A 27978-nucleotide genomic window follows, 5' to 3' on the forward strand; every position below is an offset into this window, starting at 1 on the left:
GCAGGTGTGACATGGGGGGCCGGGGTGGGGGGCGGGGACAGCTGTCCTCAGCCGGAGGAGCCCCCCCACTCACCCAGATGAGCAGCTGTGTGAAGACCACGTTGGCCATGGCGCTGGAGAGGTGCAGGGCCGTGCGCCCGTCCCCGTCCCCGTAGGTCTCGTTCACCTCCTCCTTGGACCCGTGGGCCAGGAGCATCACCAGCAGCCGCAGGTCGTCCTCCACTACCGCCCGCAGCAGCTGCTGCCCCAGCGGCACGTCCGAGCTGGGCAGCGGCGCCAGGAACAGCTTCTGCTCGTACTTAGCTCGGATCCAGCGCTCCTTCTCCTCTCTGCAGCCACAGGTCCAGCGGCGTCCAGGCAAAGGACACGCCGCCCAGCGGGTGGGGTCCAGGAGGAGGAAGCAACAGTGAGAGAGGGGGAGGAGGACGGGGCCGCCTAGGACACTCCAGGGCACACAGAGGGGCAGTGGTGGCGGTGGGGAGGGGCAGGGGAGCTGACAGGAAGAGACACTGAAGGGAGGTCCCTGGGGGGCAGCAGGGCTGCTGGGGGGGCTGGGAGGGCAGGAAGGTTCCAGGCAGGCCCATGTGGCAGCTTATCTGGCCATGGAACTCTCTCGATTGGCAGCACTGGAACAAAGCGGGTAGGGGCCCGCACAGGGGGCCACTGCAGACCCTATCTCCCACCCATTCTCCCCATCTAGAAGGCAGGCTGGGGCGCTCCCCACCACACGGCCCTGCGCATGCGCCTCCTGCTGGCCCCCTGACCTGCTGATAAGGCTCAGAAAGGGCCTGTTGTTGTGAGCAGCCTGAGTGACAGGCACCACCGAGGGGGAGGGCCGCCCCCAGAGGCCAACTGCCAAGCAGAGCCACCGCTTGCAAGCTCGATTTAACCCTTCTGACACTGACACGGCCACGGGGTACCCCACCCACCCACTCACCTGCAGGCTTCAGGCCCTGGCTTTGCATAGCCATCCAAGGCCCCCTCCCAGACGCTGTTGGCAAGGGCATTGCCCATGGCGGTCATGACAGCCAGCAGCTCGGGCGGCCAGTCGTCCAGGTCGAGGGAGCGGACCCGGGACAGGTGAGCTCCCAGGTGGCGGTGGATCCCCGAGCACTCGATGCACATGAGGGCGCCCAGGTTCAAGCTGGCCCAGTCTGGATCTACGCATGGAGGGAAAGGACGATGCAGCAGGCCGCCAGCCAGGCTGGGACAGCCAGGGACGCCCTCCCGGCCTCCCCCAGCCCCCGCTGCCTGGGCACTCACTGGGTGCATCGCAGTCGATACAGAAGCTGTTGCCGCGCACGGTGCGGACGGCCTGCACCGCCAGAGCTGTGTTCTGGTTCCCCAGGCGAGCCTGCCACACAGTGGGAGAGGCAGGGTCCCCGGTCGGTGACAAGCCCTCACCTCCTCCCCCGGCCCCCAACCCAGCCCCACCCTAGCCCGCCCTCCGTGTGGGCCCAGCCGGCCCGTGCTAACCTTGTCCTTGGCACTGCGGCAGCCCTGCAGGCTGGCCAGGATCTGAGCCTGCACGCTCTGGACCCACAGCTCCCGCTCTTCCGCCGTGGAGGCCTCGAAGTGCCACGTCTGCCCGGTGAGCGACACCACCACAAACTCAAACGACTCCTCGGCCTCTGGGGGAAGGGGCGTTGACGCCGTCAGCCTCCCTCGCCACCACCCCGGCATGCACACCTCCTCCTCCACCACTCTCTCCACAACAACCCGCAGGGGCCTGGGGAAGCACAGCGAACCCACAAACCTCCGCTCCTAACCACCTGTGGAGCCCGGGGTGGGGGGAGTGGGCAAGGTCTCAGCGGGCCTGGCCCTGCTGGGAAGGGTGCCTCCTGGAGAAAGGCGAGCTAGGTGTCTACAGAGGGACGCGATGGGGTGCTAAGGAGGCACACGCCGGGAGAGGGCGGGGGAGGGCGGGCGTGGGCACCATCCGTACGTGTCAGCTGCAGCCGCCTCATTTTGCACCTCATTAAACCCAATATTCCTGACGGCGTCAGTGTGGGGCTCCTGGGAGCTGGGCCCCTCCCCCACTACGCTGGCACAGACAGCCGGGCAGGGCCAGTGGATGGAGGAGAGGGGGAGCGGTTTCCCCCAGGAGCCCCGGGGGTGCGAGCACACAGGGATGGGAGGACGCCTGCGGGTGGGCCGGGGGTGCCAGCCACACGGTGGAGCTCTCCCTAGGCCTGCTCCCAGGCCCCCTCCCACGAGATGGACACACAAATGCATCTGGTTCCCCGATGGGTGGGTCATGATGCCTACTGAGCATCGGGACTTGCTGTGGGGCAGCTCCAGGGCTGGCCACGCCCCCTGGCCACCCCCCAAGCTACACTGCCTTCCTGCATCCAGGGCACTGGCACTGCCACGTCCCTCACACACCACCCTGGCACCCCACCTTGCCTCTGAGCTGTGACCGTCTCCACGGCCACCTGTGGCCTGGTTCCTGGGACCACAGCGAATGTGCTATGCTGTGACCACCAAGCATCACCCGTCGGACGCAAGCCCTTAACCCTGACAGTACAGAGAGGAGAAATCCCAGGTCCACAGGAGTAAGCTTATTTGAAAGCCAAGAGACCCCAATCACAGAAGAGGGAGGTTCTGAAGCTACAGCAGTAGAGCCAATAATGACAACCGACGGTGAGGAAGGTACCACAGGGGAGGGGGGTGGGCTGGCAATCCTTGATCTACAGGAGGCCAAGGAGAGACTCAGCCGATCCATATGCATGTATTGGCACCTATTATGTGCCCAGCACTCATTAGCCTCCGTGGGTGATACAAGAGACACAGAAAACACAGGCCCCGCCCCAGTCCTGGGAGAGCCACTGTGGCCGTGTGCGTTCACCTTCTTCAAGAGTAAGAGTGGTGAGCTCCCGCGTCAACAGGGAGGTCTCGGGGAGCAGAGGACAGAACTTGTCTGACACTGGGTCTAGATGACGGGAAGAAGCTGTAGATCCACTTCCACTACAAAGCGCTCAGTCCGCCTCATACGGAAACCAGGTGGTTCAGTTTGGGTTGCGAGCCCCGAGCCCCATGGCCCACCTCCTGCGCCCGAGGCTCCCTCTGGGCCCCCCTAACCTTCGGCAGCACTGCTGGGGCCATCTGGTCGGGGGGTCCCGGTGCTCTTTTTCCGACGGTGCTTCTTCCGGTTGGAGTGGGGAGATGGGGGAGGCTCCAGCTTGGGGCTGGACCCGAGTCCCTCAGCTGGGTCACTGGCTGGTGAGGGGAGAGGTGGAGACGTGTGGGACGGGGGGCATGGGGGGCGCAGGGCCCAGGCCTGCCAACTAGGGCTGGGATGCACCTGGGGGGCCCGGCACACACCTCTCTGCAAGCGAGGGGTCTGCCCAGGCTCCCCAGCTTGGTGGAGGGAAACATGGAGACAGAGAGACAGAGAGACAGAGAGAAAGAGAGAGACAGAGACAGAAGGGAACTTAGGAGAAAAGCAAAGGCAGGAACAGCTCTGCAGCCTGGAGGGGTGGAAGGCGGCCCAGGGAACTCACAGGGAGCTGAAGCCCCAGCAGCTCCGCACCAAATTTATCCTCAATCACACTCCCCGCTCCTCACAATTAATAGCAGAATTAGAAACAATCAGGGAGCTGCCTAATTACTGTCAATTAGAGCGCGCTAATCAAGCTCCGGCTCCCACACCCCGCCCGGTGCTCACCACTAAATGTCAAACTTCATTAGAGGCAGACATGCCCCCTCCCTCCCAGCTTTCCTCCTTCCAGACTCAACACAGGGGTCTCACCAGGGCCGGCACAGGCCACGCGGTGACCAGCGACCAGGGAATGGGCCCTGGCGGGTGAGCTGGAACGGGTCCGGGGATGGTCTCTGGGAGGCCCGCAGGGCTGGAGGAACAGCGGGACAGCAAGTTTCCACTGCACCTGCCACTGCCCCCTTCCTGGCTTAGCAGGGGGTAGGGGAACACTGGCCACAAGCACAGCTGTCCCACCCTGTTAGCCTCAGGGTCTCTGGGCAAAAGGTTAGGATTTAGGTGAATCTAGAAGAGAGAGAGAGGGAGGGAGGGAGAGAAAAGGGGGGAGAGGGGGAGAAAAGGGGGGAGAGGGAGAGAGGGAGAGAGAAAGATGGAAACGGAAAGAAAGAAAATGAACAGCCCAGGCCGGTGGAGTTTCCGACCCACCCTGCACGGGGCGGGGCTTCAGCTACCCGAGCGCAGCCACACACGCGGGACCCCGACCTTCCGGGGCAACTCCGCGGGGACCCCGCTTCTCCCCGTCGGCTGTCGAGTTGCTGCCTTTGGAATGGCTTGCAGCCTCTAACCTCCCTACTCAGCCGCTTCCCGGTCCCCCCGCCGAGAGGCTGATGAGCTGACTGCGCGGGGGGCTGATGGGGACGGGGAGCGCCAGCAGCGCCACCTGGGGACGGAGGGGAGGAGGCGCTGCGGAGGCCGGGCCTCTAGCGCCGCCGCTGGCCGGGCGCGAGCCTGCAGCAAGAGGCAGGAAGCCAGACCTGGCGGCTGGAGGAGATGGCTAGCACTGTCAGGGCCAAGCCCTGGAGGGCTCCACAGGTGCCCACCCCTGGGCACCGGCCCATGGCCCATCTCAGCCTCCTGCGCTGGGAGTGCTGCGGGCTCGCCTTTCTCTCTATTGCTTAACTGGGCCCCAGCTGCGGAGCCGCCACTCACCAGGGTGCTGCATGCCGGGGGACAGGGCAGTGGCCTCACTCCACTGGTCGGCGCTGGAAACGGAGCAGGAGCGCTGGTGCAGCCCCTCGGGGCGCGGGCCAGCCCAGGCTGAGCTGCTGAGGGGGCGCTCAGAGTGCAAGGATGCGCTGCTGGCCGAGTGGGGGGCACCTGGGGGTGGGGCAGGGGGAAGGTCAGGCTGGGAGGGAGGCAGAGCTTGGGACATACATGCCAGGAGGGCACTAAGGAAAATGTAAAAGGCCTGAGCTCAGCAGGTGGGGCCAGGGGTATTAGACATCCACACCCCCATGCCTTAGGGGACAGCCTGGCCCCAGACTGTCACACCCCCTTGTCCCCAATGAACATAAAGGGCCAAAGGGCCACAGCCTCTGTCCCCTCACTGTGATCTGGAGGGGCAGGAAAGAGGCTGCAGGGTGGAACACCAGGGCTCTTTTGGTCAGGCCCCCTGGGGGTGCTCCCGGCTGAGCCGAGTCCTGGCACCTGCCCGTACCCCAACCCCACCCCTCCTGGCTCAGGCCCTGCACTCTGGATCCTAGTCCATACATGCCATTTGCTCTGCCTCAGCTTTGCTGCCATTCTGACGAGAAATAAGTGTATCAGATTCAAGTAATTATGTCTAATTAGTATTAGTAATTATCCTGTTGGGCTGGAGAAAATTAATCTTTCGTTTCCCATCAGGGAAGAATGGCAAAGCCAAGGGGGAACCAAAGGCTCTAGGAGTGCAGAGGCTGGGCAGGCCCGGCCCTGGGCGGGGGCCAGACCCTCACCGCCGGGCCTCAGAGGCCTGGGACACTTTAAGGGGCCTGAGCTGGGCCACGGAGAATCTGAGCTCCCCTCCTGTCCCCTCAAGTCCCTGTAAGGCTGAGAGTAGGGACTGAGGCCAGCGGAGGTCCAGAGACAGGTGGGCCAAACCCTAGGAGCCGGCCGGGAGTGGTGGTCAGGAGGAAAGCAGGGGTGTCTGGAGCTGGCCCAAGCTGGAGAAAGCAGGCAGAGGCTGGGCGAGGGGAGGCCTCCCGCCAGCCCTACAGGTGTGCAGGACTACGCTCTGGAAGCCTAGGCAGGAAGTACGGGGCTGAAGCAGCCGGAAGGTGAAGGAACAGGCCAGACGAACAGCGCTCGGGGAGGCAAGTTTTATGTCTCTCTTGTATTTGTCACAACACCCACAGCAGGACTGGACACATAGTAGGTGCCAAGGCTACAGGCAGGTTAGTCTGTCCCCTGCCGGTCCCCCGAGCTGCCTCTCCCAACCGGTCTTTCTCCTCCTACCCTCAGCGAACCTTCCAGAAGCCACACTTGGTCCCCGATTTCTCCGACCCCTTGCTTCTCCTGACCCTGTCCTGTTTCATTTCCACCCAGATTCCAAATCCTATCCCCCCACCCCCAAGCCCTAGCCCCATCCAAAGAGATGGCAGGCCCAACTTCCTCCCCAAGCCCCCCAGCCCGAAACCCTGAGGGAGGGAAAGTGCTTTCCCTTTTCTTTGTTAATTCTCCCCTCATTACGCCTGCAATCCCACAATCAGTGTGCACTGTAATTGTCGAATTTGATGCTAATGATTAATGAATTAAACATGGAGCCATCAATTAGTCCTCGGAGGATAATTCTGCATAAAGCAGCGGATAATGTAATTACAGTAACAAAGATAATGAGATGTTAACATCGCCCGGTGAGCGAGAGACATGTGTGAGTGTGCATGAGGGTCGGCGGCGGCGGCGTGCGGCAGCGGGCACGCGGCTTGGTGAGCGCCGTCCGTGGATTCCTGCGTGTGGGTGCCGTAATTACGGAGTGTGTGCTGCTGCTCCCTCCTCCAAGCCGCTTCAGCTTCCCCGGGGCGCAGGCGACCAGGGGGCCTGGGAACGGGCGGGGGCCCAGCGTTTCTCTTGCTACCTGCCTTCAAGGAAGAGCTCCATTTTGTACACTTGTACTTGCTCGTCCTCCTTGGTACGGGTCTAAGAAACCCTAAGCCAACCAGCCGAGACGCACAGGCTCCCTGCCCAGGGACTTGGCACGGCCACCATCAGAGCTGGGCCTGCCCCAGCTATCCCCCACCCCAGGCACTCCAGACACGCCTCTGTCCTCCTCTGTCTGCCTGTCCACCAGACTTCTCCCTCCACACACTTCAAGGGCTTCCTGTGGGGCTGCACACATGGGCTACTTAGCTTCTCCCAGCCTTTGTCTCCTCATCAAAGTGGGGACAATCTGGACTTCACAGTGCTGTTGTGGCCCTGGGGACTGGTGTAGAGACATCCTCTGTACCCACACCTCTGGCCTGCTAGCAGTGGCCACACAGACACACACACACAAGAGCCACACTCATGCTGTCATCAACCCCAGCTCTCAGCCCGAGTACCATCAGCATCTGGAGTTGGGGGGTCTTTAGCTTGGGGGCCCCAGTGTATCCCAGGGGACTTGGTATCACTAGCCCCTTGTGGCCCTGAAATGTGCAAAGAGCACTGGGATGAGCACAAACTGCCCCACATGCACTCCAGGGAAGGCAGCACACCCCTCCCACAGCGCTAGGAGCTGACCCCCGAGGCAGGGCACAGGGTCAGCACAGGCAGGTCAGCGCCCCGAGCAGCTGTTTCTGGGTCCAGGGAGAACTAGATCCAGTGGCCCAAGGACCCCAGGGTCAGAGGTCCTGGGAGGAAGGGTTCAGAAGCCCAGGTGAGTCCTGGGGTAAGGGAACAGAGTATGTGGAAAGATGGCCCCCGAGGAGGTGGTGGCCTTGGAGCAGAAACCCAGGGGAGCGGGGAGGAGCCAGGGACAGGAAGGGAGCAGCTGCGGACAGAGCGTTTTTCTGCCTAAGCCCACACTGTCACGTGAAAAGGTAAGAGAAACAGTCTAAGAAAGGCCGCCCTGCCGTCACCGCTGTCTCTCAGCCTCTGAGGGTTTCTTTCTCGATGGCCAGAGCCATGGCAGCCTCTCCTGCCCTCCGCACAGGGCCCTGCCTCTCACGGCAGACTGCGATGTGCCTGGTTGACTCCAGGCAGCTCTGCCCCTCACCTCCTGGGCTCCACGCGGCAAGGTCAGCCCGGCCCCCACCCATCACCTGCTGCACTCCAGATGCACACAGAATGTTCTAGGCCCGCTGGCCCCACCTGACACCCAAACCAGCTGCTCCTCTAGAAATCTGCTGCTGCAGGCGGCATTGCCTGGCTGGGACGACCCTGAAGTGTGATGCCGGCTGGCGAGCGGGTGTGAAGGAGCCTTGACACCCAGACTGAGCGGCGGCCAGGCCCCAGCTCTGCTCCCGCGGCCCCGCTGGGGCCGTTCCCAGCCTTGCAGTGCTTTCCGTGCGCCCCGCCGTGGCGGCCGCCTCACCTGTGCCCCCACCCAGCTGCGTGTGGCTCCGCTCCATGGGCAGCCCGTTGGCACGGGGGCTGGTGCCCGGGGCTGTGGTGGGCGTGGCTCGGGGCAGGCGCTTGCCGGGCACCTTCACCGTTGTCCGCAGCAGGTCGATCTCCTTGCCGTGGATGTTCTGCATGTAATCCTGAAGGCCGTGCGGGCAAGACAGACGGAGTGGTTAGCACGGGTCACTCCTTGGGACCTCTCAGTCTATGGCACTCACCCCCCCCCCCAAGACCCCCCGGGTGTGCTCCCTGGAGTTGGGAGAGCAGAGGTAAGACTCAAACCTAAAAAAAAAAGTCTCCAGGGGCTGATGTTATGGTGCAGCGGGTTAGGCTGCTGCTTGTGACACCGCCATCCCATACCAGAGTGCCCGGCTGCTCTGCTCTCACCCAACTCCTGCTGATGCGCCTGGGAAAGCAGCAGAAAGGTGGGCCAAGTGCTTGGGCCCCTGCACCCATGTGGGAGACCCGGGAGGAGTTCCTGCTTCCTGGCTCCCGCCTTTGGCCTGGCTCAGATCTGGCTGTTATGGCCATTTGGGAAGTGAACCAGTGGATGGAAGAGCTTGCTCGCTCGCTCTCTCATACACACACATAAATAAATCTATAAAAAAAAAAGCAGGGCTCCGAGGCCCACAGTTTCCAAATCTGGAAGGAGGCGGGGGGAGGGGACAGCTAAGATCTGGAGCCAGTTACTGAGGCTTAGGAGAGGCCCTGACCCCCGTCTGGGGATGGACCAGAATCTCCTGCCTGCCCAGGGCACTAAGAATCTTCCAGAGCCTAGAATGGCCCCTCACCCTGAGTACAGTACCCGATATAAATGTCTGCTGGACAATTTAAAGGGAGGCTTTGTGTTTTGCTAGACTTAGGAAGGAGGCGACAGGCCCACAGCTTCCTAGCTCCTCCACCTCTGCACCCGGCCCTCCAGCGCCGGGGAAGCCGTGTGCTAGGAGACATGCCCACGTTGCATCAGCCACCTCGCCACCTCCGACGCCGAGGGAGGTCACTCCACCCGCTATCACACGGGGCTAGAAGGCAGCAGACCCAGACTTTCAAGCCCTGCTTTTTCAGTTTCCAAGGGCTGTGCTCCATACACTTACTCTGTGCTGGGATGCCCCGCCCACCAACACGCTCCGCCCAAGACGGCCGGGTAGAGTGGCAGCGCGAGTGGAGCCCGCGTGTGGAGCCCGCTGTCCCCGAGGCTTCCTCTCCTACACCCAGGGCCTGGCCTGGAGCCCGCCCGTCCCTCCTGCCTCTAGTCTCTTTCAGACTTGTCGATTTCTCCTGCTTCCCCATCCCCGCCAGTCCAGCTCCCCAGGAGCGCCTAGCTAATATTCTGGTAACACACAGCGGAAGTTCCTTCCCAAGGGTCCACACAGCTTCCTGAGAGAAGAACCTAGGTGGCCACTGGACATTCCCAGGGAGGCAGTGTTCAGAAGGGAGGCCCCGGCCCCTGCCCCTGCCCCCCCCCACCCCACCGCCCGAATCCTCGGGGAGCGATGGAGAGCCCAGCCTCAGACGCACGCACTCGGAGCTTCTGCTCACGGCCTCAGAACCACAGGACAGCACGGAGAAATCACTGACAGCAGTCTCCTGCCCAGACAAGGCCCCTTGGACAACCTCAGTGCACACTCTGCTGAGCACCGACAGGGCTCCCCCCACCCCGGCTTGCTCAGGGCCTCACCAAGATGGCTAGGAAGGAAACCAACCCAGGACCCCCTGCCCTGCCCTCCCGATGCCCCTCAAGCCAATCCTCCACCTCCTCCCCACAGACCCAGCTCCTGCATGTTCCCATCCCTGATCCTCGCACGTACTGATCCCTGGTCCCTGCTAGTCTCCGTCCACAATTACATCTTGGATCGGCTGTCAACAGTTGGCTGGGCCAAAGGCACCGCTGGAGTTTTCCTCTGGGGGGAGGCACTTGGACTGCTCTAGTTCACAAGGAGGTCACAGCAGCTCTAAGTTTTCGGGCCCCACGTACAGCCCTGGGATGCCAAGGAGCAGAGCTAACCTCCTGCCAAGCACAAGGGCTGCACCGGGGGACTCCGCTCAGCGCCAAGGAGCCAGATACTGCCCAACTCGGACTGCACTGGATGCATAGCCCGAGTGCCCGACACCCGCGGTCCCGGAGGTTGTGCCCTGTGCCTGGCCAGCTCCAGGGCCCAGCGCCGAGCAAGGGAGAGTAGGTCTGGAGGAGAGCGTGGGGAGAAGCCCGGAGCAGCGGCAGAGCAACAGCGTTTCCCTCCGTCAGCAGAACGGGGAGCGCAGCGGCGGCGGTGGCGGCGGCGGCTCAGGAGAGCGGTCACCACGGCTGCCTTTATTACCCACCATCAAACGGCAATTTCTTCCCCAGCCTCCTCGCTAATTACCCAGCCAGCGTTCTCATCTCGTTTTATTACTGGAATTAACAACGAGTTCAGAGCGTGGAAAGCTATTAAGATGTGTGATTAAGCCACATTCAATTAGTTTCTACAAACAATTTAATTGATGTTGCAGATAGAATTAACAGAAGGTGATTGTGTGAATGGCTCCGCTGGCTGCAAAATGGGGGAGGCTGTGGCGGGCTCTCTCTCGGGCCAGGCGAGAATCGGCCGCGAAGCTTGAGGCTGGCCCACCAACCCCTGCTCGGCACATCCGGTCCGGTCCATCACTAGGCGAGGATGCACCAGCACTGCCCCGCTCGGATCTCAGGGGAGGCCCCACTCCCTGGCGGTGGGGTGGGGAGCCCTGCCTGAGCCTCTGGGGCTCCCACACTCCCCGTCGGGGAGCCGGCTGCTCACAGGTGGGAAGGCAGCCCGGTCATGCTGGCTACTGGAGAGTTGAATCAGGTGGAAGCAGGTGGCAAAGGGGAGGTGGAGGAAGTGAAGGGGGCAGCGGCAGCCACGGAGAGGCAGAGAACAGGGCTGGAGGAGCTGGGGGGACCTGGGTGGAATCCCCGGGACAGCCCTGAGCAGGGCAACCCTCGGATGGGCTTTCACGTGTGCGTTGGCTATTACAGCACAGTCCCGGATCAGATCAGTGCTTTCCCGAGGACAGGGTCAGCACTGCCAGGGCAGGGATGGGCCCGTGGCGTCTGTCAGCTCCTCTGGGGTCCAGCTGGGGGAGGGACATGCGTGTTGAGCATGGAGCCTGTGGGTGGCCGAGGAGGAGCGGTGGCCGAGGAGGAGCTGTGGCCGACTGACCGGGATTCACCCTCGGGAGCGAGCGGCTCATAGCACTCTCCTCACGGCTTCCCAGGCCGGGACAGCAGCGGGGGCCTGGGGTGCCAGGCCGGCAGGCTGCCTGCCTGCCCCTAGAGCTCCCCTGTAAGGACACCAGGAGAGGCCTGGAAGTCCCTGGCACCCAGCTCCTGCCACGGCCCCTGATGCACACTCGGCTACACCCAGTGCAGCTGGGGAGGTGACTCCTGGGGCACCCAGGCGGCTGGTCTACCTCCACAACACTCCCCGGTGACTTTCTTAGCCAGCCCCAAAGGGAGCTGTGTTCTTGGCAAAGGCAGAAAAACCTGGGTACTGCTGAGAGCTAAAGTCATGAGTTCAAGTCTCAGTCACTGGTCGGGTGACTCTGATGAGCTCCCAAACCTCCAAGCCCGTGCCGTCCAGGAGGCTACACATGGAGACGGTGCTCCCTCAAGCCCCAGCCTACCCCCCACCACGGCACAGGGCCCCTTTCTTCCATGTCCCGAGGCCCCTCTGCCACCCTTCCTCTCCCCACTGGGCTTCTTTCACTATCTGGGGCAAGGGACAAACGGGAGGAAAGACCACGTACCAAGCTAGGGTGGCACAAAGCAGAAAGGAACAGGTAAGGTACAGGCAGAGCACAAAGGCTACCCCTGTCCAGGTGCACACACCAGGGACTTGGCAGGTGCCAGCGTGGTCTCCCAGCCTGAGTGCCACTTCTGGGGTCTCCGGTCTGCAGGCAGTCATGAGGCCTCCAGGTCCCTGTCCTCCGGGCTGTTCCCCGCCCACCTGCCCTGCTCCCTGGGGTGCAGGCTCCATCCTACAGAGGGCCCTCTATTGCACTGAATGGAGGGGCCCCCACTCTGCTCCCCCACCTGGTGTCCAGGCCCACTTCCTGCACTGGTGAGGGATGAGCAGGGAGTAACTGGCATTGTCCCCTGAGCTAAGGGGGTGAGGCAGCGCCCCAAGGAACTGGGTGAGGAGAATCCCCAGGAGGCCAGGCTGGAGGCGGAAGACCCCAGGGCTGGCTCTCCCCAGGCCAGGCCTCTGGTGCAGGTTCTCCCTGCAGAGCTGCCTGGGCTCTGCGCTCGGGGCCGGGCATCGTGGACCCCGGCGGCTCTCGGGTCAAGCCTCTCTCGTGTCTCATGTACAGATTCAAAGGCAGGCTGGGGACCCTCGGAGGCAGGCCCAGGGCCTCCGGGCCGGGGGTGGGGCCGGCCCACGTGCTGTGCTTGAGGGGGCTTCACAGGAGAACTCATTAGCCCCACAGTGGGGTGGTGACAGAGATGGATTCTGGTGACAGCTGTGTGCTGGAGCCACGCAGGGAGGGGAGAGAGAGGGAGGAAGGGTGGGAGGAGCTGCACGGGGGCTACTCTGCAATCCTTGCAGCACCCACACTGGGGCACGGCCACACGCCTCCAGGCGCCCCTGCCCAAACAACATCGCCCTCCTCTGTCCCTCCTGGGAGGACGTTCCCAAGGGCCTGGCCCCTCTCAGCCCAGGCTCAGCTGCCGTCTCCCCCTCCACCACCCTGGGCCCTGCAGCCTGGTGCTCCCCAACCGGCACGGTCCAGCTCAAAGACAACTGTCTGGCAACACCAGCACCATAGATATTCTAGAAATTCCATGTAAGTGGGTGGGTTCCAGCTCTTCAAATAACTGGAATGTGGGAGGTGGAGCCAAGCTGCTTGGAGGGCCCGGGAGGGGCCGGCAGCCCAGCACCTGCCACGGAGTGGGTCCCTGGTGGAGCACAGCCCTGATTAGCCATGTGTGGGCTTTAGCATAAGCACTTGGACTGGGTCTGGGTCTTGTGCACTTCCCAAGCACCCAAGTGAGGTTCCTCCTCAAGGGAAAACCCATTTGAAATCACTTCCGGGGCTCGTGTCTGGCGCAGCGTGTTAAGCTGCTGCCTGCAATGCTGGCGTCCCATGTCGGAAGCCCGGCAACGCCAAAGCGAGGCCTGGAGTCCCAGCTGCTCTGCTTCTGATCCAGGCCCCTGCAAATGTGCCTGGGAAAGTAGGGGAAAGTGACCCACGTGCTTGGGCCCCTGCATTCCATATGCAAGACCAGGATGGAGCTCTGGGCTCCTGGTTTTGGCCTGGCGCAGCCCTAGCTGTTGTATTCATTCAGGGAGTGAACCAGCGGATGGAAGATCTGTCTCCCCACCCTCTGTGTAACTCTACTTTTCAAATAAATAAATCTTAAAAAAAAAAAAAAACCGGAAGTCACTTCAGTCTGCTTGTTATTCTGCTACTGTCCCTCCAAGCCCCGCCCCCAGGTTCAGGCTCCTCCCAGACTCACATGCAGACTGGGGTGGTAGGTGAGCAGCCCGTTGTCACACAGCGTCACATACTTCTTCTTCCACTCCTTGTTGAGGGACTTGCCACTCCGCTTCAGCAGGATCCCCTGAAAGCAGAGGTGTGGTCAGGGACAGGGGCCAGCACCGCCTGCCCCAGCAAAGGTCACAGTGTCATCGGGTCACATCCTCTGCCTTCCCCACTTTGAGCACAAGGACCCTGAGGACCTACGGCTGGACTAGGTGCGCCAGCCAGGCAGACCCTCTGATGGAACCCACTCCCCCTGGAGGTCTGCCAGGGAGACCTGCCCGGACCCTCCCTCCCCTGCCCTGGGGATGGGAGGGGTCCTCTCTCAGAAGGGGTCCTCCATGGGAGCTCTAGAATAAGGCAGAAAGATCCCCTAACTGTCCCCTAGCTGGCAGTGGGAGGAGCCAGGGTTCCATCTCAGCGAACAGACTTCCCCTGTGGCCAGGAGGACACTCCCACATGTGGGTGGGCATACACAGACAAGGACAGCCAGGAGGTCTGCTTCATTCACTAATAAACTCGGCGTGCGAGGTGATGCCCAGGCCACTACACACCCGCTGCACGCGCCTGCTAGAAGAACTGGGGGAAGGCCCCCAGACCTGCGTGGGCTGGCAGCCGGGGAGACGTAGGGGGCAGACCCCAGCAGGAAGACGAACTGAGACAATGCCCAATCAGAGCCTTGGCTTCCTTCCTTCCTGGGAGAAACCCGCCCCTCTAGCGATAGTCCCTCTGAAACAACACACGGCACAGGAGAATGGCTGGCACGGGGCACAGGAATCAGGAGCGCTGGCGCTGGTCCCCAGGACCAGCAAATCCTGTTGCCTCCTTCCTCCAACCCCTCAAAGTCAGGAGCGAGAAGAGGCTGTGCTCCCTAGGGATTGCTGGATGCGACTCCTGGGGGAGGGGGAGGGGAGGAGGAGGAAGAAGAGGAAGAGGAGGGCCACAGACTGGTGCTAAGTGGGAAGAGCTGGAGAGACATCCGCCCCGGGGAACAGCAGGGGGAGGCTCCCGAGTCCCCTCCCAGCAGATGCTGAGAACGCGAGCTCCCCCACACTGCCAGAGGCAGAGCCCGCGGGCAGAGGCACTGTGATGGCTTCTCCTCCAGGAACGGACACCCAGCTTCATGGCAGCCAAGGAAACACAGAGCAAGAGATGCGGGGGTGGGGGGGCGGTGCTCCTTCTGCCTTCAGCTGATGGTCTGGTCTAGTCTGGTCTTGATGACCAAGGACGGGCGTCCGGAGCAGATTCAATCGCGCCTCCCCCCCGCAGTTCTTCCCAACACAAGGCTCAGCCCCCAGTGGACGGGATTGGAATCCAGGTGGCTTAGGAGTTCCTGAGCCATCTCTGCTCCCCACAGGGCACGAGGTGGGGACAGGGAAGGGCGCTCCACTCCAGGGCCTTAACCCCAGTGTCCCCCTTTCCAGTAGACGTCCTCACATCCCTGCTGGAGCCCTCCGAGAGGCAGATGCCATTTGCCGGAGGTGGTCATGGGAGCTGGGAGATGGATGCAGCCTTTGGAGGATACAACCTGCTACCTGGTGCCCCATCAGCGAGGGAGACTCGATCCTCAAAGGGGCTGCTGCCGAGTGCCTGATTCGATTCATTTATGCAGGATGCGTGTGTTGGGGTACTGCACTGTGTCCTATAAAAATGTACAATCAGGGTTCGTGCTGCGGCGCACAGGTTAATCTTCCACCTGCCGCACTGGCATCCCATATGGGTGCCAGTTCGAGTCTTGGCCGCTCCTTTTCTGATCCAGCTCTCTGCTATGGCCTGGCAAGGCAGTGGAGGACGGCCCAAGCCCTTGGGCCCCTGCCCACATGTGGGAGACCTGGAAGAAGCTCCTGGCTTCAGATCGGCCCAGCTCCAACCATTGCAACCATCTGGAAAGTGAACCAGTGGATGGAGGATTTTTCTGTCTCTGTGGCTCTACCTCTCAAATAAATAAATAAAAATGTACAAATATTCCTTGCTAAACATTTTTTTCTTTTTTCTTTTTCTTTTTCTTTTAAATTTTTTGACAGGCAGAGTGGACAGTGAGAGAGAGAGACAGAGAGAAAGGTCTTCCTTTGCCGTTGGTTCACCCTCCAATGGCTACCGCGGCTGGCGCGCTGCGGCCGGCGCACCGCGCTGATCCGATGGCAGGAGCCAGGAGCCAGGTGCTTCTCCTGGTCTCCCATGGGGTGCAGGGCCCAAGCACGTGGGCCATCCTCCACTGCCCTCCCGGGCCACAGCAGAGAGCTGGCCTGGAAGAGGGGCAACCAGGACAGAATCCGGTGCCCCGACCGGGACTAGAACCTGGTGTGCCAGCGCCGCTAGGCGGAAGATTAGCCTAGTGAGCCGCGGCGCCAGCCCTAAACATTTTTTTTTAGATGCAGGGTGGGAGGGAGACATTTGGCCTAGTGCTAATGGCTCCAGTTAGGATGCCAGCTGCCTACAGTGGAGTTGCCTGAATTCAAGTCCCAGCTCCGCTCCCCATTCCAGCTTCCTGCTACTGTGCACCCTGGAAGGCAGCTGGTGATGACGGCTCAAGTGGTTGGGTCCCTGTCACTCATGTGGGAGACCTGGAAGAGTTCCTGGGCCCCACTGCCAGGCCTGGAGCCACTGTAGAAATTCTGGGGACTGAACCAGCAGGTGGGACCTGTCTCTCAGTGCTCTGCCAATCAAATCAAGTTAGTTGATTAGTTAATTAATTGAAAGGGGGCATCTGAAGGTAATGGGTTCGCGGCATCCCCAGCAGGCGGTAGGGTAGGCGGGGCGACTCCAAAGGGCAATCCAGCCCTGCCTCCTGGTCTGTTAAGGAGCCAGCAGTCCTAGGCCTTGGTGACTCTCTGGGCGTGGCCTCCCTATCACAGGCCAAGGACAGGAGTGGCTGAGAGCACAGCCCCACCAGGGCTGCTCCCTCTGCCTGGCCCCCAGGACAAGCACCCCTGAGGACAAATGGCCACCAGGCTCTGCAGACACCCTTGGGAGTGATCCCCAGCTCCCTGACTGTACCCGGAGGGAGGGAAGAATGACCACGTGCAAACAGATGTGTGGGCAGAGCTTCCTGAGTGGACACTGTGGGTGGAGCTCCCCCAAGGCTTACTCAGGGCTCCTCTCCCACGACTGCGTTCCCTGTCCTGACAGCCTTCACAGGGAGAATCCCACAGGGCTACAGTCAAGAGCCTGGGCCCCTCTTCCCCATCCAGCCTTCATCAAGATCAGGGGGTTCCTATCATAGGTCCAGTCTCAGCTTCCAGCCCAGGCGGCCACTGCCAGCCCAGAACATCAGACAAACCTTTACTGCTCGGGGCCTCTGTTCCCTGGGTCAGACCTGGAGCTTGGACTTGAGGTCCAGAGAAGGCGATCCAGAGAGGGCCCCCTCTGAACCTCTCGCCTCACTTCATCTGGGAGCTGCAGTAATGAGGCTCGTTACCGGGAGGCTGTGGGCGGAGTGCTCCGGTCTGGGCAAGCGGCTGGCGGAGCTCGACCCCGCCGCCCAGCCGCCCACTCGGCTCCGCTGGCTCTGCGGCCCACCATTCACCTGCCCGGCTGCTCCCCGGCTCCCCAGCCTCTCCCGCGTACCAGGAGCTAGACGAGAAGCTACAGGGGTCCCTGCTCCCCTCCCTGGCCGGCCGGCTGCGCACGGCGGAGCAGGAAGCAATCTGGGGCGGAATGGGAGCAGTGCGGAGGCGACGGCCCCCAGAGGACCCGTTCCCGCCGCCGCCTCCCTCCCAGCTCCGCCAGCCGACTTAATTGCGGAGTCCGGATTGATTGGGAATGCAAATGGCAACTGAAATGCAATCTCTACTCCCAGCAGGAGCTGGGTGGGGGAGGGGAAGGAACAGAACTGGGGAGAACGGGACAGGGGGCGGGGAAAGGGGAGGGGCTGCAGACGGGGTGGGGGGGCAGGGGGTTGGACCAGCGCCGAGCAAGGGATGGGATGGGGGTGCGGAGGGGCCCGGGTCCTGGAGACCCTCTCCCCCTTCCACCCCACTGGCTGCAGGGCTGGGAGAGGATGCAAGGAGGGCCCGCCAGGCGCTACCCTCGTGGGTGCTGTCATTACCTAACCTGAAAGAGCAGGCACAGGCTGAGATCCCGCGGAAGCCGGCTGACTCCCAGGCCGCTGCACAACGCCAGGGCCAAGTTCACAGCGCTTCCTCCTCCCCTCCATCCCCACTGGGAGGATTCCGGGAACAAATAAGCCACCTCCAGCCACAGCAGCCCCCAGACAGGAAGGCGAGCGTGTGGGCCCGATGGATGACAGCGCTGTTTACTGATTAAACGTATTCAGGTGTACACAGTCACTCAGCAGACACACGCCTCCTCCACATCGCCCACCTCCGAGCAGGAAGGGGAGGGGAGGCTGTGCCCAAGCACGCAGCACCTGGCGAGAGGCCCCCGCGAATCACAGGATCAACAACGGGCCAGTGCGGGCCCTGCCTCTGCATTCAGACACGCACGCCCGCACAGGCACGGGAGGAGGCCTGGGGGGCTCTGGCCGCTGGCGCTCCGTGCTGTGAGCCTCTCCAGCCGCCTCCCAGGAGCAGGCTAGCGCCCGAGTGCTGCCCGACAACAGGCATGAATGCAACAGGTATTTTAAGAGAGGGATGAAGTGGGAAGACGGGGTGCAGATGAGGGTACAGATCCTTGCCCTGCCCTCTGGGTCCCCCATGGACTTCCTGGGACTCTTGCTGGGCACATGACGGGCCCCTTCTCCCCAGGAGACCACACTGCCTGGAGACCCCCATAATCCCCAGCCCAGAAAGGCCAAACCTGACCACGGGCCCTGGCCAAACCAAGCTCTGATTCTCTGGCTATACCAGCCCCGTCTGTGGTCGCAAACCTGGCCAATAGCCACCAGACCCCAGGGAGCTCTGTGTCAAGTCAGTACCCGGAGGGAGGGAAGAATGACCACGTGCAAGCAGATGTGTAGGCGGAGCTGAGGGCACCAACCACCAGGCTACTGCCGCACCTCTCCCATCCCCCCAAGAGCACCTGTGGGCTCTGAGCCCTGCGGCCTCTCAGCCAAGCTGGAGACACACTCGCCCACTCTGCCCTCCTCCAGCCCAGCGGCTCTGGAGCTCCGACCCGATGCACCACCCTCTCTGAGCACAAGACGCCCTCCACCATTCAAGGCAGCAGGGTCTGGGAGAACTCAGGCTTCAGGCGGCCTAGCACCCACAGGTAGTGTCTCAGAAAGGAAGAGGCTCACAGCCACGAAACTGTACCGATAAACCCAGCAGGGGCGCGGCCCTCAACGCCTACTCCTCAGGTGATTCTGCCAATTCTTTTCCTTAGGTGGCAGAGCCCAGACAAGGCTCTCCAGGTGGAACCCCAAAGCAGCGAGGCTGGGAGCGCCAAAGCGAGCCAGCAGTGGCTCTCTGCTGCCCTCCAGTGGCGGTAAGGAGGTACAGACTGAGCCACAGTTCCAGTCCCTTCCTTAAGAACCTGGGGGCTTGAAAGAGTGGCCTCTCTCCCAACACCGTTCTCAGCACAGAGGCCCTGACAAGTGCCACACACTAGCATATCCAGGGACCACAGGGGAAGGCCAGCGCTAACCTGCTTGATGGGGATGGCCCGGCCGCTCCCGATGCTGTCCACCTTGCCGTCTGCAGCCTTCTTCTCTCTGTCCAGGTCAGCGCCCTTCCGAGACTGGAAGAGAAAAGAAGAGCAGCTGTTGGAGAGGGCCAGGCTCCGCCGGGGGAACACTGCCCGCCTGGAGTTCCCAGCCCTCCCTCCTTCCTCCCTCCTCCTGGGCAGCCCTAGCACTGGGTCGGGCCAGGGCGACGGGGCGGCAAGGAACCGAGACCACAAGTATTCCAACGGGTTTATTCTTACACACGCACCATACAGAGCAGCACAGGTCACTGAGCCGGGCCCACCCCTCCCAAAAGAGCAAGGACAGGAAGTACCGGGGCGTGAGGAGCACGCAGCCCAGGGAGGGGGCCGGGTTGGGGGGGCGAGGAGAGGTGGCCGGTGGAGGCCGGGAGCACGGGGGGGGGGGGGGGGGCACACGACAACCGGGGAGAGCAGAGTCCGCGAGTGACGGGCGGGCGGCCCGGCTGCGGCACAGACACCACACGGCACGTGGCCCAGAGGGGCGCAGTGGATGGAGAGAGAGAGGAGAGAGGCCGGAAGAGGCCCTTTGCGCCCTGCCAAGCTCCTGGGGCAGAGTCCGCCCGAATGCGGATCCTAGGAAACAGGGAAGCCAAAGAGAGGGGCTAGGCAAGTTGAGGGGGAGGGGGGACGGGCGGCAGCGGCGGCTTCCGGAGCAGGAACGGCAGAAGTCCATGCAGGAGGGAGCAGAGGGGGAACAGGGGCAGGAAAGCGCCCCCCAGGAGCAGCTGGGCCGGCGGCGGGCGGGCGGGCGGCGGGCTTCGACTCCCCCACACCCCCTGGGGGCCTCGTCGAGCTGGCCGAGCTCCCTTCTTCTCCATGCAGCGAGCCTGGCGCAGCGTCCAGCCGGGGGCCTGGTGCCCGGCAGCCCCCAGCAGGGCTCCGGCGCTCCTAGCCTTCCCTGGGGGTGGGGTTAGTTACAAAGATTCCTGTGGGTCTCTGGAGCGGGGAGCTCGCGGCCGCTTCTCATCTGAGAGCAGTCCCAGGGCCCGGCCCGCCTCCGGCCCCGACAGGGGTATGTCCAGAGGTGCCGTGTGTCACCACCTGGTCTTCTAATTTGGAAGGAGTTGGAAAGGCCTTTTTGTTGATGAAAAGTTGGAAACAGTGGCACATATCTGCAAATATCGAAAGAATAAAGATTTTGGCAAGTTATACTCAAGCCCCGCACACGTTGGTCAGCAGTAGTGAGGGCAGAGACCCAGGCGCCTGGGGAGAGGCGGCAGCGGGATGAAGAGGAGGAGGAGGAGGAGGAGGAGGAGGAGGAGGTGGAGGAGTTGGAGGAGGCGGCGGCCGCTGCACCGCTGAGCAGACGCAGCCCTGCCGTCCATCCTGGCCGGGACGGCTCACCACTCGGCCCAAGGGCCCAGCCCTCCTGTCCTCCCAGGCTGCCAAGAGCCAAGGGTACAGGGAAGGCATGAAGGACTGCAATTGCAGCGTGGGAGGAAGAACCGCGGGAGCGTCAGCAGCCACCCGGCAGTTCCGTGGGCAACGCCTATGCCCTGGTCCCCTCCTGGGCTCCACAGCCCTCTCTGCCCCTTCTGCCCGGGGGAGGAGGGAGGAGGGTGGGCGCACAGTCACCGAGTCCCCAGATGGAAGGGCTCGTCGGGACGGGTGGGGTGCGGCCCACCCCAGCCGGGCTGAAAAGCCGAGAGCCCCCCCCAATCAGAGGGGACCCCTGGGAGCCCAAAGGGGCATCTCCTCCATGGAGGACGGGCACAGCGCAAGAGTGGAGACAAAATGAGCACATGAAGTCATGGTTGGGGGGACTGGGGAGGGCACAGCCACGGCCAATTTGGGGGTGGGGTCACCAGCCACAGAGCAGGCACGACACAGGGGGCCCCCCTCGAGCAGGTGTGACTGCTGGAGAGGACGAGGAAGGAGAAGAAGGGTGGTCCCAACAGCGAAGATGATGGTGGGGGGAGGGGAGGTCCCCAGATACACCCACAGAGATGGACACGCCTTGAGGCGGCCCCGGGGGACAATGGCGCCAAGAGTGAGGTCACCAAGGAAACGATGGAAAGGAAGACTTGGGCGGCCACTGTGAAGATGGAGAGAACGGGTGGGCCCGGGTTGGGGGGGCTGGCAGCAGCGAGGCGGGTGGGGGAGTGCACAGCGGTCGAGGCAGGCAGCGGAGAGCACAGGATGGAAGGCGGCGCACAGAGAGGCCGTGGAGCTGGGCATGGCAGGTGCGGGAGGGGCCCGGGGCCAGGCGGATGGCGTCACAGAACCAGCCAGCAGGGGCAAGATGGGGAGCTAAGAATGGAACGGAGGCAGCCGATGACAGAGGTGCCGCACAGGCACCTAAAGGCCCCATAGCAGTGGCGGCGGCGGCGGCGGGCAGGTATGAGCACAAGCAGGCGGCCACCAGGGCTCTGTGCATCTCGATGGATGTGAACGGGAACAAGAAGCTATGAGTCCAGTGCACGGCGTGATGGCGGGAAGGCGCGTGCTGGGCAGGGCGGAGGCGAGGATGGATAAAGGGCCAGGGCGGGGGCGGAGGTGGGGGTGGGGCACTGGCTCTGCCCGGGCAGGGTCCTGAGAGGCTGGCCCTGGCTCCCCATAAGAGGCGACCTGTGACACAGAGGCACGGGTGCGGTAGTGCCAATCCACACGGCTGGCTCTCACCCACCTTTGTCTGGCCGACACTCCTGGGACAACAGTCCAGCCGAAGCCCAGGGGGGATGGTGAGGTTGGGGTGGGCACTGTGTGTTGGACACTGGGGGAGCGAGCCGGGCACGCCCGGCTGGACCCCGGGGCGGGGGTGGGGGGTGGGGGGTGGGGTTGGCAGGTCTGTGGGGGAGGGGCAGGGAGCTCACAAGGAGACAGGACAAACCTGAGAGGGAGGGCCGAGGCAGCGTGGTGAAGCCCAGGAAAAGATGGCTAAGCCTTTGTTAAACCAATCACAGCGGTGGGTGGGAAGCATGAGTCTCCCCTCGGCAGTGGGGGAAAAGAGCGGAAGGCGGACGGGGCGGCCTGGCTCCAAGTCTAGCTCGGCCAGCTAACCCTCTGTGTCGCCTTGGGCAAATAGCCTTCTGGCCTCCGGTGCATTAGCTGTTGAATCAAAGCGGGTCAGGGCAGTTAGGCCAAAGATCCCTTCAGGCTGCAAGGGACACCCTACAAGGGGCCCGGGAGGGACGGAGGGGTTGGCTGCGGGGAGGGGAGGCCAAGTGTGTGCAGCGCAGGGTGGGCAGGGTCTGGGCATGGTGAGGGCAGCGAAGGGCAGCCCTCTGCAGGCTCAGAGGAACAGCCTGGAAGGTTCTGAGGGCACCAGGAAGGAGCTTCTAGGAGCGGCGTGCATCTATGTACGAGAGAGAGAGAGAGAGGCTGCAGCGGGCCCCTCCCTGGTTCTGGCTGGGAGCTGTCGCTGGCCGGGCCCTGCCTGTTCCTGCGCTGAGGGCAGCCGGGGCGGGTCACATACCGTGAAGATGTTGGAGCGCCGCTTGGACTGCTTGCGGATGGGTGTGGGGGTGGAGGAGGCGGCGATGGTCTCGATGCGCAGCTCCCGCTGGCTGATGCTGGGGGTGGAGGGGACTGAGGAGGAGTAGTCGCTGAAGGCGCTGCCGCCGCCATTCGAGGCCTACGGACAGAGAGGGCTGCTGAGGGGGGCTCTGGGGCGGGCGCCAGGAAGCCCTGCAGTAGCAGGGCACACGGGCTGCTAGCTCCTACAGAGAGGAATTTGGGGGGGTGGGCATCTGCCTGGCTAGGGAGGATACCCTCGTCCTGGGGCCTGGGCAGGGGAGCCCAGCCAGGAGCTCCATCAGAGGCACAGGTGACATCAGGGACAAGCGTGAGAGGAGACAAGACTGTGGGTGACGTCCTGGCTCATCAGGGGCCCGGAAGAAGGCTACTCAGAATGGACACCCCCCTCCTCCAAGTCCGGGACGCAAGGGTTGGTGGGGGGTGGGGGGAGGCTGAGGTTTGCTTGTAAGATGTGTGTGGCTGAGAAAGGATTCTCGCCCCGGCATGGGGCAGAGCGCAGCTGTGAGGCGGCCAGAGTACGCTGCAGAGACCAGAAGCGACCACAGGGTGAGGCTGCAGTGCACGGGAGCCCCTGCCTTGCCGACGGCCCTCCCTAGAGCACGTGGCCTGGCTTCACCTCTGTGGGGCCCTAACTTGTGCAAACATGGCCAGTGCCCGGACCCAGGCCCTCCCCTCTGCCTCCAGGGCAGGGCTGCTTCCTCCACGCCCACAGGGGCCAGGCGCTGGCCCAGGAAAGTGGGGGGACGGGGCCAGACCTGCAGAGCGCCCCCACCTGCCCCAGGGCCGGTGCCGAGCAGGCCTAAAGAACTTTCCTCTCTTCTCTGCACCCGCTGGGTCGGGTTTCCTTGGGAAGCAGTTTACAAGATGATTCTAATGGCGGTACCCAGAGCAAATGCTTGTGCTGTCTGAGCTGAAGTTAGGGGTGGGGATGAGAGACCGTAGAGAGCAGGGGCTGGGAAACCGAAGCAGGAAGATGCAGTCCCTGTAGGACACAGCCAAGGCCAAGGCCGAGCATGCAGGCTACGCGGAGTTCCAGCCACATGCAAGGTTGGGAGGCCACAGGGGAGGTGGGCAGGTGTGAGGAGGCGGTGGCAGAGGTGGCAGAACACAGAAAGACAGGAGGACTGGAAGCTGTGGGGGAGGGGAAGGAGTGGGGGCGCACCTGGTTGATGTGCACAGCTGGGATAGAGGCAGCAGACACGGCCGAGTGGCTGGGTGAGTTGGGCAAGGACTTGCAGGGCCCGATGGCCAGCTGCTGCTTCTTCCTCAAGGCCACCACCTTCTGGGCCACTGCAGGGGACAGCAGAGTCAATTACACCCGCTAGGGAGAAATGGAAAGCCCAGCTTAGCCCCTGCCCCACCCCCACCCCCCGCCCCTCCAGGGACTCAGGCTTGCTGGCCCAGGAGTTGCCTGCGCCCTGCTCTGGGGCCCGAGTTACCGTCCTGGAAGACGCGCTCCACGTTGAGCCCGTAGGTGGCGCACGTCTCGTAGTAGGTGCAGCGCTTCAGGTCTGTGGACAGCTTGCGGGCTCTGCTGTCGTCAATGACCCGGGGATTGGCGGCACTGATGGCGTCTGTTGGAGGTGGGGTGGGAGGGGGGGGGCTCACTCGGCTGGCTGAGAAGCCAGGGGAGAGGAAGGAGGGCCATGCGCTCCAAGGGCAAGTGGAACACACAGGGCTCTAAGAACTTGCTTCCACCTCCCTGAGTGGAAACGAGCCAACCACTTTATTCATCTCAAAAAAAGAAACCCGTGGACAGGAGTGTCACACCTACGGCAATAACAAGACTCAGCCGGGTAGGGGGAAGATCCGGGACGAGGGGTCCTGGGAGCGCTGGGCAGTAGGGGACCTGGGGGAGGGGGCGCTCTCGCATCTGTCCACCCAGGCTGCACCCAGCCCCAGGGCCTCCCCGCCTCACCCTGCGTGCCCACCAGCACCATGGGCACCTCGCTGGTGTTGCGGAAGCTGCAAAGCCGCAGGAAGTAGTTGTACACCGTCTGGAAGCTGATTTCATCTTCCAGGCTGAACACAAACACCACTGCATCCACCCAGGCCGCAAACTAGGGGAGACCGAGCAGAGTTAGCTCTCGTGGGGTCCCCGGGGGCAACTCCCTCGCTGGGTGGGCAGACCCAGGGGGGGCAGGCCCAGGCAGCACCCCCTCCCCAGACACGCAACCTCGCTCAGTCCCAAGTCTTAACCTCGAGAAAGGGGTGCCGAGCACAGGGGTGGCCCCAGGCCCTGGGGCAGGAGCATCACCTGGAGCTCGGGGGGGCCTCCTTCATCTCGGATCAGCAGCAGGTAGCTCTGGCCGTCCACCACAATCTCCTTCTTAAACCGACCCCCTAGGACAGAGTGCAGAGTCAGGGCCCACCGTGGGGCGCACCCCAGGAGGGCCGGGCAGTGCAAGATGAGAGAGGAGCGAGCAGAGCCAAAGACAGAGCCGGGGCGGGTGAGTGTGCCTCCGATCCCGGGCTGGCCCGTGACGCTCACCTTCGGGGGACTCCTCCTGGACGTAGGTCCCCGTCAGATAGCGGTGCACCAGGGCCGACTTGCCACTCGACAGGTTCCCTACTATGCCCTGCAGGGGAGGGGAGCGGCAGTCAGAGGGCACGGAGCGGGAGGAGGCAGGGCAGGGAAGACAAAGCAGTACAGGGAGGAGATGGGGGTGGCAGATGGGGTGGGAGAGGCCGAGCCAAGAGGCCAAGGGGGAGTGGGCGCTGGCAGAAGCAGCGCCGGGCCTCGCCCACCCAGTCCCAGGCTCGTGGGCACCTCTGGGCCTCACTCACCACTTTAAGCTCCGGCACAGAGCGGCTCAGGGTCCACTCCTGGCTGTTCACAAATGAATCTGCGAAGACAGAGCCGCTCGGTCAGGGCCAAGGTCAAAGACACGCCTGTCCTAAAGCCTGCTGCCAGGGTCTTCCCCTAGGCATTGGATGGGATCCTGGCCTGGACCCCTAGTCCCCCAGGGAGCAGCAGGAAGACCCTGAGGCTATGGACTCAGACTACACGTTGAACCTGCGACCTCTCCAGCAAGCGATTGATTCCCACCTCAAACCACACCTGGCTTCTCACCCAGGTCAGACCTCTAGTCCCCCACACAGACTGGGCACCCAGCTGAGGGTCCCCCTAGCCTCCTTCGAGTAGGAGCAGCTCACCCTTGGGAGGGTGGGGTCGCCCATCACATTCCCGAGCCAGAGGGCGGAGCCTCACCTGGCCCTGTTGGCTGAGAGGCAGGTGGAAATAGGTTCCTATCTCCTCCACACAGCCCTCCCCCTCAGACTCCTCCCTGGTGGGAAGCCCCACCTTCTAGACCGCTTGCCTTTTGGCCTACTCTCTGCACCACTGCTCTCCCCCTGACTCAGGAAAGCGAAGCCTCTGGCTAACTGGATTCCCCTCCCCCCCACAGCGAGCCCCATCTCTCTCCCCCAAGTTCCCACGGCACACAATCTAGCCCGGGACAGCCCAGCAGGCTGGGCGGTGCCGGCTTCCCAGCCCCTGCTCCTAGACACACTGTCCCCAGAAATGTTTTGAAGCTCTGGGGACCCGGTCTCCAAGTACTCAGCTTCCAGGGCTCAGGGCGGGCCTGGGGGCTAGGAGACGCGTCCAGTACAGCCTGCGACCTCCTGACTCTCATGCAGTTCCTTCGGATGCAAACTCTGGAGCTTTCTTCCCGTTCCAGGATGCCAGGGACAGAGCTATCGCCTGAACCTGCCAGCAGTCTCTCTCTGCCACTGCCCACGACCCCAGCCACTTGTGCCAGACCCAGCTAGCTCGCGGCCCCGCACGGCGCACCCACCTCCACCAGGTAGGTTCCCGACAGACTCTCACACAGCTCTCAGTTTCCTGCTAGACTCCACCCGGGGAGGCCACCCAGGCTCCGCGCGGCCATTCCCCTTACCGCTCGGCGCGCCCAGGAGCCCGGGGGCCGCGGCCGCCCGGCGGCTCCACAGCGGCGCGGGGGGCGCGGGCTCCCTCCGGCGGAAGCGGCTGGTGAGCAGCTTCCAGAGGCTGGCGGCGGTGCGGGGGCGGCCCGGCTCGGGCGCGGCGCGCGGGGCCTCGGCGCCTAACAGGTCGCGGCGGCTGGGGAAGGCGCCCAGGGAGCCGGTATCGCCGTCGCTGCGGGTGCGCGCGCGGGGTGGCCGGGCCAGCAGCCCGGACTCGGAGCGCCGGATCTCCTGGCCCCGGCGCAGGCGGAAACTGAAGCTCTTCCTGAGCGCAGACAGGCCGCGCCGGGGACCCTCGGCGCCGCGCCCACCGCCGCCACGGAACACCTGCCAGCGCTGGCTGCTCCACAACGACGCGCCGCGGAGGAAGCCCGCGCTGCCCGCGCGGCCCAGCCCTGAGCCCGGCGTCTCGGCCGCCGCCGCCGCCGCCAGCTCCAGACGGTTCACCTCCAGGAACGTCATGCTCGTGGGCCGCGGCCGCGGCGCCGACTCCCCCGAGGTGCGGCCGCGCCGAGCCGGCGCGGGGCTGGGCGCCGGTGAGTCGGGCCGTTCCGACGGCGCGGGGCCACGGCGGCCAAGGCGCGGGCGCAGGAGGCCGAGCAGCAGGCCGCGGGCGCTGGCGGGCGCCGGCCCCGGGCCGCCCGAGCACACGCTCCGCGGCCGAACCGGCTGCTCGCGCGCGGCACACAGGGCGGCCTGCAGGGCGGCGGCGCGGCCGGCCGGGGCGCCGTGCAGGTCCAACGAGTCGCTGACGCTGAGGGCGCGGCGGCAGGCGGCGGGCCGCTCCCCGCTGCAGCTGTCCACCGGCGGCCAGCCCCGCTCCATACTCAGGGCCCGGGGACGAGGGCCAGGCCCATGGCGAGGGGCGCAGGGCTGGGCCCGGGCCGGGGCCGCGGCCTGGGCGCACGGACCTCAGGCCTCTGGGCACCTGGTGTCGGCCCGAGCGACTGCCTCAACTCCTCCACCTCCGAGCCGGCAAGCCCAGACCTGGAGAGGCCGGGAGCCAGCCCAGCCAGGAGAGGCAGCAAGTCTGGCCTGGAACGCCGGGAACGGCGGCGGCGGCGCGGCGCAGGGGAGCCGGCCTGCTCGGGCAGCCCCCGGGAGCCCTCAGAAAACAGGAAATTCCAGCCCAGGGCTCCTCCTAGGACTGGGCAGGTAGGTGAGGAGCTGTCATTAAGGACAGGCCAAATAAATAGCAGTCCTCCAGCACAACGAGCACACACACAGGCTGAGAAAAGTGGGCCGTATTCTCATTCTCAAGAGAAGGGCCAGGGGCACGGGGCCGGAATTATTAAAAGCCCAAAGGAGGGGCCAGCGCTGAGGCGAAGCGGGTTAACGCCCTGGCCTGAAGCGCTGGCATCCCATATGGGCACCGGTTCTAGTCCCAGCTGCTCCACTTCCGACCCAGCTCTCAGCTGTGGCCTGGGAAAGCAGTGGAGGAT

The 27978-nt window shown here is 63.7% G+C and overlaps 1 protein-coding gene across 15 annotated transcripts in view; it reads right to left on the reverse strand.

Annotated features, from left to right (window-relative positions):
- The window catches only part of AGAP3 (ArfGAP with GTPase domain, ankyrin repeat and PH domain 3), a 52769-nt gene that overhangs the window by 662 nt on the left and 24129 nt on the right, over window positions 1-27978 (reverse strand). Inside the window, exons 1-17 of one of the 15 annotated variants that reach the window (XM_070077310.2) lie at window positions 26491-27550; window positions 25379-25437; window positions 25083-25170; window positions 24849-24934; window positions 24510-24651; window positions 24031-24165; window positions 23754-23881; window positions 22530-22688; window positions 19055-19147; window positions 13488-13592; window positions 7986-8154; window positions 4649-4816; window positions 3082-3219; window positions 1477-1631; window positions 1264-1354; window positions 938-1160; window positions 74-329 (exon numbers count right to left, since the gene is read on the reverse strand). In XM_070077310.2, coding sequence (XP_069933411.2) covers window positions 74-329; window positions 938-1160; window positions 1264-1354; window positions 1477-1631; window positions 3082-3219; window positions 4649-4816; window positions 7986-8154; window positions 13488-13592; window positions 19055-19147; window positions 22530-22688; window positions 23754-23881; window positions 24031-24165; window positions 24510-24651; window positions 24849-24934; window positions 25083-25170; window positions 25379-25437; window positions 26491-27361 — 3066 coding nt within the window. In that variant the 5' untranslated portion in view covers window positions 27362-27550. Of the gene's footprint in view, window positions 1-73; window positions 330-937; window positions 1161-1263; window positions 1355-1476; window positions 1632-3081; window positions 3220-3850; window positions 4004-4648; window positions 4817-7985; window positions 8155-13487; window positions 13593-19054; window positions 19148-19308; window positions 20227-21944; window positions 22163-22184; window positions 22410-22529; window positions 22689-23753; window positions 23882-24030; window positions 24166-24509; window positions 24652-24848; window positions 24935-25082; window positions 25171-25378; window positions 25438-26490; window positions 27562-27978 lie in introns of those variants that run through there. The other 14 variants (XM_070077314.2, XM_089299517.1, XM_089299516.1 and 11 more) reach the window with 14 other exon arrangements.

The sequence above is a fragment of the Oryctolagus cuniculus genome, chromosome 7 (genome assembly GCF_051225735.1).
Source record: "Oryctolagus cuniculus isolate XC-2025 breed Fujian yellow rabbit chromosome 7, ASM5122573v1, whole genome shotgun sequence".
NCBI lineage: Eukaryota > Metazoa > Chordata > Mammalia > Lagomorpha > Leporidae > Oryctolagus > Oryctolagus cuniculus.